Here is a 10,202-nt window from a genome sequence, read left to right as displayed (position 1 = left end):
GATTTCCTGGTCTCTACATCTCCCCACACAACGTTTTCCACGAGCAGTCCTGACAGCCAGTCCGTGCGGGTGGGCAGCCGTCCCCTAGGGTCTCTATCCGCACTGTGGGGTGACATCCACCCGTGGCCGCCCACCGGCCTCGTCACCTCTACCAGCCCGCTGCTGGGAAACGTGTCTGCCCCGGACCCCTGCCGATGAGCAGAAAGTGGCAGCGGCCGCCTGGGGACAGAACCATTTCCAGCCAGCACGGCTCTCTGCTCGGGCAGGAGCCCTGTGCTCCACCGTTCCGCAGAAAGTTGCGTTCCTTTTTTCCGCCAGATCCTCTCCCGGAGACCTGGAAAGCCTCTGTGTCCCCTCTGCTCTGTGTTAGTGTTATGCTGGAAGCTGTTAATCGCTGCCCGTGGGTTTAATTGGTACCTAGAACACACAGACCCCATTAAAGCCCACGAGGGTGCCAAGGGCTCTCGCTCAGGCACAAATGAAGGAGCAATCAAACCCACTTAGGTAATAAAAACAGCTGGAGTCTGGAGGCAACTGCCTGAGGCACCGAACCACATGGCAGGCAGGACAACCCTCTAAAAAGTCTGCATTGAGTTATCCTTTGATTGAAAACGTGGGGATTAGGCGGTGTGTTGCAAGGTTTTATTGGGTAGAGGCAGGAAGCCAGACCGAGAAATTATGGGTCATCTTCAGTGAGCACCAGAGAGATGGGAGTTTCTTGAACACAGACCTGGCTGGAGAGCATCTCCAAGATTATTTTTCCAGTGGGAATGACAAATGAGAGCATCTAATGCACTGGCTGTAGATGTCATGATACCCACAATATCTCCGGCCCCTTTGGCTCATTTTTCATGCCGTGGCAGATAACCACAACAAGAGCATCACAAGGAACAACGACAACGTGAAGAGCTTTCTGGCTCTTCCTTTCTGCCCAGGGATTTATCTCAGAAAGGACTCCCAAAGCCATCAGCCAGGCTGGGGTGCCAGCTCTTGGCCTGCAAGCTGGGCTCCCCCCGGCAGGGATTTTTTTTCAGGAGATTCGGATCAGGAGGCTCTTCAGTTGGTGTTTTTATTTGGTCTTAGTAGGAGAGATCCTGGCTCTCCTCTCTTTTATCCTGATTCTAGTGAAATACCTCCTGCTTCACAGGACTTACTGATATGGATGGATAAGACTCTGCACTACGGCATTTAGGGAGCAATTAGGGAGGAAAGCGAGTGTAGACACGAAGACACTTTGGTGAGCGCTGCAGAGCTGCCCCCTGTTACTCAAGAAAGCCCCAGCTGGGCACGGACAATCCCCTGGGAGTTTGTCCCATTCCTTGCAAGACTGAGCAGCGCAAAGGGCTAAAGAAACAACCAGCACGCTGTTGCTGTGAAAGCAGTTCAGATGGTAGTTTCTGCCACTGCTGTAGAAATTTTCCTCCTTGTTTGGTGCTTCGCACGTTTTTGCCCATCCTGGTCGCAAGACGTTTGGTTTTCCCTACCCAGGAGGAACCTGGCAACTCCTGAATAAATCCAGAGGCTTTGAGACAGTTGATATGGAGGGGACCTGCTCTCTTCCCTGCTGAGGCCAGCCCACAAATCCACGCAAGGGCTGGTGGGAGGACAGGTCCATCCATGGAGTAGAGCTGGGAGGGGGTTCCTGCTGTGCCCTGCCGTATCCCTACGTGTGCCTGCGCTTCAGCGTCAGTGCCAGAGGTGCTTTCGGGGATCCCTGCCCTGAGTACCTCTTGCTCAAAGAGTTCCTTGCCAAGATGAAGCAAATCCAGGGCAGGGTGCTCAGGGGTGTGACGAGGAGAGACTCAAAGAGTGGAGGCTTGGCTGTTTGGAAAAGAGGTCTGCTAAACTCTGACAGACACATGAGGGGGGATGAAAGGGAGGGACTGTCCTTCACTTCATCTGTTTCTTATCTCGTTTTCCTAGATGAACACCCAAGACCCAAGGCTAACGGAGCCTCTGGGCTGGCCTGGGACAGCTGTTCTGCTGCTCCAGCAATCGCTTCAGTGGTTGCAAGTGTGGAAAACGAGATCAGCAATGGCTTCGTGCGCTGGAAAAGGTGTTTCTGGGCCTCCTGCTGAGCTCGCTGGCCTTGCGCTGTCCGCGGGGTCTGAGCTCGTTCAGGACCTGAGCTTCCTGGAGGTGTGGAAAACCAGCTGCTGAGCCCCTCAAAGAGGAGACTCTCATCTGCTTTCCCCTTGCTCCAGCTGACTCTTGGAGCGATGGGCAGAAGAGCAGCGTTTAGCAGAACCTCTTTTCCAAACAGAGTCCCCAGCCTCCTGGGCGCGTCCTGGGGCAGAGTCTGGAGTCGGTTCCTTGCAGCAAAATGCACCTTGGCACAAGGTTTGTTTCCTCGGGGAGAGTTAAATCCAGGGCTAGGGACTGAACCACCCTCTCCAGCCTTCCTGCTCTGAGCTGCTGAAATGCAGCGAGCGAGGAGAAAGGAGGCAGAAGGGTCACCAAGAAGAGCTCAGCGAAAGAAATCATGAAAATACCCTGACCAAAGCGTCTGGCTGTCGACAGGGAGTTAACAAATCGAGGGGCTGTCAGCTGGAGGGGAGAGAAAGTGCCTGGGCCCGCTGCAGAGCACCCAGGAGGGACAATTCCCCTTTGCAGTAATTCTGCCTGAGTCTCGGTTGCACGGAAAGCTTCCAGGGATCCTCTCTGGCAGCCGCTCGCCTCTGCCCATCACCTGATGCTGCAATCTCTCTGCAAGCAGCAGAGGGGAGACCATGACTCAGAGAGCTGCGCTGATGGAAAGGAGAAGGGGAAGAGGCTTCCGAGCTCCTGCCTGCGGATAGCCAGAGCATCAGCATGTTGGCGGGCCACGCTGCCGGAGCTGGTGGCCTCTGGCACGTGTAGGATGCTTTAATGAACTGGGAGGTCTGCCTGGACCATGTTTTTTAGGGACTAGGGACCCTCTCCCATCTCTCAGGCCACCAGGGACAGGGCTTTCCTGGCAGCACCATAGTGCTGATGCAGTTCTTCCCCTGAGCAGACTGCTCCAGAGGCAGGATTTGGCCCCCTGTGGCCTCTCCTCCATCCTTCTGCATGGGCTACACAGGTCTGGTTTAGGGAGCTTCTCGCTGCAGAAGCGTCACTGTTGGGTGGCTGTGCCTGAATCTGGGCAGCGACACACAGGGTGACGGTTGTTTTTGGTCTCCTGTCACTGAAGCCGACCTTTCCCCGTGCATGTCCAGAGGCAAAGAGCCACCTTTTGGGGGACACTCCAGCCTCTCAGCTAAGGCTGCGGGCAGCTCAGGATTTTCCTTTCCTCGTGGCAGCTGTTGACCCTGTCCGACCCAAGGTGCCCGGCAGGATCCCCATGAGAAGGGACATCTCAGAGGACGCCGTGTGCAGGCTTTGTCGAGAAGAGGGAGAGGGGCCGGGAAAACCGATCCCAACCCCGACTCCTGAAGCACCTGCGCTGTGTATAATCGTCCTCACTCGCATTGCTGGGGCTGGAATTTCTGGGCTGGATGAACACACGCTGTTTCCTTGAGAAGACACTTGCTCTTGAGCGTGACCAAGCACCCTCCTATCCTCCATCAACCCCATGGCTGCCGTCCCCCTCACCAGCAGACCCTGGTGTTCCCCCTCCATCACTCTGGGCTGACAGTGCTGCTGCCTGTCGCACTTCTCATGTGCCTTTTGGCGGGGCTGGGAGCTTTGCAGCCCCCCCAAAATCCAGCATACACCCACCAAGCTTCACCTCCACACGGTTTTTTGCAAGGACAGGGTCTGGGCTTGGTGGCAGGCAGGGAGGAGAGGGAGGGAAACGCCACGGGCGGTGTGGAAATTCGTGTGGATGGGTAAGTCCGGAGGCAGAAAGGCTGTCAGGCAGAGACAGGCAGCGATGGGATGGAGGGGGGGGGGGGGATGGAGAGGTTGCAGAGAGACAGACGTGGGACACTGCGCTGGCAGGAGGATTTGGTAGCCAGGTAGCTTCACCACGGCGGGGGGAAAGTTGTGGAAACTTTTCCTTATTTCATCATTCTTCTGGTTTTTAACCCAAGGTACTTTTTCCCTTCACAATGAGAAGAGGGGGGCCGGGAAGGCTCCTGTTCACACCCGGCCTGGGGGGTGCTCTGCTCCCCAAAGCCCCCCCCCGGGGGAAGAGGCAGCCCCGAGCCGCGGGCAGGGAGCGGGCAGGGAGCGGGCAGGGGGCTGCAGCCGGGGCGCATCGCCGGACCCTGCCGAGCCGCGGGGCTGCTCGACGGCGGCGTCCCGGGGCAGGAGCGGGGTCCGGCGGCGGCAGCACCGCTGCGGGCTGGAGGGAGCCCGGAGCGACCCCCCAGCACCCCCACCGCGGCTAGACGGGGGGGACCGGGCGAGCGGCGCACGGGAGAGGACCCCCGGGGCTGCGCGGTGCTGGAGAGGGGGGCGTGAGGAGGATTTGGGGGGGGGTACAACCGTGTGGGGGGGGTGAAACCAGGTTTTGGGGGGGGGGGTTACAACTCGGGGGGGGGGGTGAGCTCACTGCCCGGGGGCGGGCGGTAGGAGGTGCCTCCCGAGAGCCGTCCAATGAGCAGGCGGGGGGGCGGGGGGGCCGGGCTATAATGCTATTGATGCCGGGCGGTGGAGACAGACAATACCGCGCCCCCGGAGCCGGGCTGCCCGGAGCGCCCGTGCCCCGCTCCTCCTCCTCCTCCTCCTCCTCCTCCTCTTCCTCCTCCTCCTCCTCCTCCTCCTCCTCCTCCTCCTCCTCCTCCTCCTCCTCCTCTCCCACCATGATGTCCATGAACAGCAAGCAGCCGTTCGGCATGCACCCCATCCTGCACGAACCCAAGTACCCCCACCTGCACACCAGCTCCGAAGCCATCCGCAGAGCCTGCCTGCCCGCCCCCCAGGTAAGCGGGGCTCCCCGGGATGGGTTGCGGGGAGGAGGAAGGCTTGGGGGGGGGGGGTGGTGGTGGTGGTGGGTATCAGCACCCGCGGACCCCGCTGCGCCCTCCCCAACTTCCTTCGGCAACCGACGGTTTGGGTTTCGTTTGGGTTTTGGGACGGGGCGGGAGGGGGTGGGGGGGGAGTGGCGCTTCCCTCTTTTCCCGAGCGGCTGGTGCGGTGGGCTGGGGGCTGTCCCTGCCGCCGAGGGGGCTCGGAGAGGGGAGAGGGGCTGGGGAAGAGCTGGCAGGTCCGTCCCGGGCTGGAGGAGAGAGCAGCCGTCTTACCCAACTCGGTAAGAGCAGAGGCTCTGCGGGACACCCGCCGGGCTCCCACCCGCTCTCTTTTTTTGGGGGGAGGTCACCCCGGAGAGAAGGGTGGGTTCTTGGCACCTTGTTTGGGGTCCGGCACCTTGTTCTTGGTCCTTTTATTTAGAGGGAGGAGCGGGTTGGACTCGGTTCCTCGTACCCATCCCAGGCACGGCTGGAGGGGCAGAGTGGGAGCTCCATAACGCCGCTTCCCTTTTAATCCTCTCCTGCTCTTTCGGTTTGTTTTCGCTCCCACTTTTTATATCCCCCCCCCCTCCCGCCCCCATCCAGATCCAGGGTAACATTTTTGCGGGCTTTGACGAGACCTTGCTGCGGGGTGCCGAGGCTCTGGCCGCCGTGGATATAGTATCGCAGAAAACCCACCCCTTCAAGCCGGATGCCACCTACCACACCATGAGCAGCGTGTCCTGCACTCCTACCTCGTCCTCCGTCCACCTCCACCACCCGTCCGTGCTGACCACGCACCATCCTCACCACCACCACCACCAGCCCTCCCAGGGCCTGGACGGTGAGCTCCTGGACCACCTCAACTCTGCCCTCCCGCTCGGAGGGGTGCCGGGCCCAGATGTGGGCTCCACACCTTCGCACCCTCACTCCCACATGTCGGCCATCAACCACATGGCCCACCACTCCCAACCTATGAACATGTCCCACCCCCACGGCCTCGCTTCCCACGCTGTCATCTCCGGCCCCGAGACGGAGACGGACCCCCGGGAGCTGGAGTCCTTTGCCGAGCGGTTCAAGCAGCGGAGGATCAAGCTGGGGGTCACCCAGGCGGACGTGGGCTCCGCGTTGGCCAACCTGAAGATCCCCGGGGTGGGCTGCCTTAGCCAAAGCACGATCTGCAGGTTTGAGTCCCTCACCTTGTCCCACAACAACATGGTGGCCCTCAAGCCCATCCTAGAAGCGTGGCTGGAGGAGGCCGAGCGGGCCCAGAGGGAGAAAATGACCAAACCTGAGATCTACACAGGGGGGGACAAGAAACGCAAGCGCACCTCCATCGCCGCCCCCGAAAAGCGCTCCCTGGAGGCCTATTTCGCTGTGCAGCCGCGTCCCTCCTCGGAGAAAATCGCCGCCATCGCCGAGAAGTTAGACTTGAAGAAGAACGTGGTGCGGGTCTGGTTTTGCAATCAGAGACAGAAGCAGAAAAGGATGAAATTTTCTGCCACCTACTGAAGAAGGGGCTGGGAGGGCAGCGCTGGGGAGCGCCTGCCCCCCCGCAGCCGGCCCGCCACGGTCCTGGCCCCCAGCCCCTCCGAAACGGGCAGGGTTTGGGGTTGTTGGCTTTTTCCTTTTCGGTTGTTGTTTAAAAAAAAAATAATAATAATTGGGGAAACGAAAAAAAACAAAACAAAACAAAACAAAAATAAAGGAAAAAACCTAAAAAAAGGGAAACCCGCCCAAAGCAAAGCGAAGAGTTTGGTGCCTGCTCCTCACCCCCGGGCGAAGCAGCCTCGCTGTTGTGACTGGGACAGACTGCTTTTGTAGATAAAACTGGAAAAAAACCAACAAAAAAAAAACGATGGAGAAAAAGGAAAAGACAAACCGAAAGGCCTAGGGGGGAAGTTTCGGGGTGCCCGGGGTCGGGGTGGCAGCAGCAGCGAGCGCCCGGCGGGGTTTTGTTGCAGCCCCTCGCCCCTTCCCAGCTCGGCCGGGCAGGCGGGGGCCGTGGCACTGCTCGCTCCTCCGTGCCCGGTCCTTTTCTTTTAAAAAATTAAATATTAAAAAAAAAAAAGATAAGGAAAAAAAAAAAAAAGAAAACAAATAAGAAAGAAAAGGAGCTGGAAGCTGCCCCGGAAGCTGTAAATAAGGAGGTGCCGGCCGTGCTCCCCGCGCTCGCTGCCAGGGTCCCCACGCACACCCACGCACACACACGCACTTGCATGGTTTTGTTCGCTCTCCCCTGCCCCCAGCAAGCCCATCGCATTTTTGCAATAAATTTTCTGTTTCTACCTCATCGGCTAAATTAAAAAAAAAAAAAAGAAAAAAAAAAAAAAAGAAAAGAATTAAAAAAAAAAAAAGGAAAAAAAAATTTGGCACGTCCCTGGAGTCACGGTTTTTCCGGGGGGAATGGAGATTTATTTCGCTTTGGTTTCACTCAAACTGTTCGATATCCGTCTGATTTCACTGTAAAATAATCCTACGCTTCGACAATCAAGTCATTGGGCTCACAGGAGCGGCGCGGCCGCGGCGGGACCGGCCCGGGGCAGGGGGGGATGCCCGGGCAGCCCCGACCCTCCGCGGGGGGAAGCTGCCTCTGCAAATAGTGAACTCTGCACTTTCTAAGGCAAGAATAATATCTTTTTTTTTTTCTTTGCATATTTAATAGAGAAATTTGCCTCCGTTTCCTTTTTTCTTTTTTTTTTCTTTTTTTTTTTCTTTTTTTTTTAAATTAAACGAGATTTCGTTTCGCTGTGTGTGTGCTGAATGAAATTTGGTGTCTGTGTACGCTGCAGCATTTCCAATAAATCATGCACGTTTTACCTCACCCTCCTGCCTCCTGGACTTACTACGGCTCCGGGCAGCGGCTCCTCCAGCCCATCCCCGTCGCCTCCGGCCGCCGGCTCCCGTCGGGGCGGGGGTGGGGGGGTGAGTGGAAAGTGGGTTCTGCCCTTCGGAAAGCAACGAAACGCAACGAAAGGGAACGACCCTGGGGGCAGAGCTGCCCTTCCCCACCCGGACCCGGGCGGGGGGCTCTTCCCGAGCGAACCCGCCGGGTTTCAGCCCCGCCGGCGGCTCAAGCCGGGGCTGGAGGCGAGGGGGGGTTTTTTATTCCTTCCCCCCCCGGCACCAGCCCAAACTCGGCGTGTTGGGAAGCCCCACTCGTGGATTCCGGGGTGGGTTTTCCTTGGGAGCCCGGGCGACGCATCCACGGGCTAAATTCGTTGGCGGGGGTCGGGAGGAGCGCAGCCCGCATCTCTCCCGCAAACGCCTTGCGGAGCCGCGGTGCGTCCCTCGCCTCCCGCTCCGCCTTCGCCACGGGGGTCCCCCCAGGCAGCCCCTGCCAACTCCCCGGCCCCGGCCGGGCTGCGACTCGAGGCGGCTGAAAAAGGGACATTTTAACCCCCGGCTCCGCTCAGCCCGGAGTTTGCGCCTCCCGTAGCCGCTCGCATCGAAACCGCTCCGGAACCGAAGCGAAGCCGCTCGGCAGCGGGGGCAGCGCTCCCTCGGCTGCCCGCTCTGTCCCGGGGAGGGGGCGAGGGAAAAAATAGGGGATTTTTCTTTCTTTCTTTCTTTCTTTTTTTTTTTTTTTTTTTTTTTAAATAACTTATTCGGGGCAAAAAACCCCACCCAAACCAAACAGCAACTCTCCAAACGCACGGAGCCGGGCGTGCGGGGCGTGCACACGCACCCACCCCCCCTAAAAATATCCCAACGCACCCCGACAGCCGCGGGGGGGCCCTGCAGCGGGACGAAGCGGCTCCCGACTGCGCGGGTTTCACTGAGGGAAAAGAAAAAAAAAAAGAAAAAAAAAAAGGAAAACAAAAATTAAAAACAACAAAAAAAAACCAAAAAAACTGAGAAGAGGGAAAATCGCAGCGCCCGAAAGAGCTGTCGGAGGAGCCGCTCCACCTGAGCCGCGGCTGGCAGAGCCCTGCGCGCCCAGTACCAACGGGAGCAGCCCCGTGTCCCCCCGGCCCGCACCCCTGCGGCCGGCTCTGGTCCGGGGCTCTTCGCAAACCCCATCCCCGCCTTTGTTCTTGCGCTCCCTTCTCGGGTTGTTTTTTTTTTTCTTTTTTTTTTCTTTTTTTTTTTTTTTTTTTTTCCATGAAGCGAAAAGCGCATTTTCATAAATAGACCTTGGCCAAGTGCTGGCGATGAAATTTTAATGAAGGCTGGATGCTGAGTGCTGCCCGGGGGGGCCTTGGAGAATCAGCTCCGCGCAGCATTAGCAGGGCCCTGTTCGCTTCCCCCCCCCCCCCGCTTTTCCCCGGCTCTCCCTCGCAGACAGAACACACTCCAGTCTGCCGCTGCTCCTGCCTCCCAGTATCCCCCTCCCCTATTCCCCTTCTTCCCCCGGCCGGCCCCTCCTCAAAGCCGGGATGCAGCGGGGAAGGGGGGGGGGGGGGCGCCGGGGTGGCAGCTCCGGGCCGGGGGTCGGTGCCCGGTGCCTGGAGCTTGCAGGTGCCGCTCTGCTCCCCCCCCCCCCCCCCCCCCCCGCCCCTTCTATCCCCGCTCTTAAAAAGTTTGCAAAGGCGAGCGATGCAATATTTATCAGCCGCGATCATAAAAAGGCGAGTCGGTATTTCCCAAGCACAAATGCAAAGCGCTTAAACAAATAACGCGCTCGGCTCCGCAGCCGGAGTGGGGCTGGGTCGCCCCGGGGGTCCCCGGCGGGTGGGGAGCAAAGCCCCGGGCGCCGGAGGGCACCGCCAGGTAAGGGAGGGAGAGGCGGGGGGGGGGGTGTTGGTCCAGCCGGGGACCGAAGGATGGGGCAGCCCCGGGAGCGGTGGGCAGCAGCGTTTTGGGGGCTGGGGAGGGCGGGCAGCGGCTGCCGGAGCGGTGGTGAGGCCTGGCCAACTCATCACACACGGGGGACTGGGCGGGAAGCAGCCTGGGGATTGCTCCTGCTTCTGCTCCTGGTCCTGCTTCTGCTCCTGTTCCCGCCCCCACTCCTGTTCCTATTCCTCTTCCCACTCCTGCTCCTGTTCCCACTCCTGCTCCTGTTCCTGCTCCTACTTCTCCTGTTCCCGCTCCTGTTCCTGCTCCTGCTCCTCTTCCCATTCCTGTTCCTGTTCCCACTCCTGTTCCGGCTCACGTTTCTGTTTCCACTCCTGCTCCTGTTCCTTCTCCTGCTCCTGCTTCTGCTCCTGTTCCTGCTCCTGCTCTTGCTCCAGCAGCACCCGCTGTGCCCAGGTTGGGTGTGAGGCTCTGGGATGCACGGGACGGGGGTGCTCAGGGAGGAGGTCAAGAAACTTCTCTTTCGCACCCCACCTCCTGCCCCTGGGCACAGGTTTGGGGACAAGCTGCTGGTCCTTCCAAGCAGAAGGT

The 10,202-nt window shown here is 59.1% G+C and overlaps 1 protein-coding gene across 1 annotated transcript; it reads left to right on the top strand.

Annotated features, from left to right (window-relative positions):
* Positions 1 to 4,727: 4,727 nt before the first annotated feature.
* Positions 4,728 to 6,386, top strand: LOC104347901 (brain-specific homeobox/POU domain protein 3). The gene is made up of 2 exons (XM_086470261.1): positions 4,728 to 4,847; positions 5,481 to 6,386. The coding sequence occupies exons 1-2, from the start codon at positions 4,728 to 4,730 to the stop codon at positions 6,384 to 6,386; spliced, it is 1,026 nt and encodes a 341-aa protein (XP_086326387.1).
* Positions 6,387 to 10,202: the final 3,816 nt, after the last annotated feature.

This window comes from Leptosomus discolor, chromosome 9 (genome assembly GCF_034619465.1).
Source record: "Leptosomus discolor isolate bLepDis1 chromosome 9, bLepDis1.hap2, whole genome shotgun sequence".
NCBI lineage: Eukaryota > Metazoa > Chordata > Aves > Leptosomiformes > Leptosomidae > Leptosomus > Leptosomus discolor.
This window is presented reverse-complemented; position numbering and strand designations above follow the sequence as displayed.

Excerpts from the sequence above, each read along its gene's own strand:
- LOC104347901 (XM_086470261.1), top strand. The coding sequence starts at position 4,728 with ATGATGTCCATGAACAGCAAGCAGCCGTTCGGCATGCACCCCATCCTG. Across the intron at positions 4,848-5,480 it reads CCTGCCTGCCCGCCCCCCAG|ATCCAGGGTAACATTTTTGC; the intron begins GTAAGCGGGGCT and ends GCCCCCATCCAG.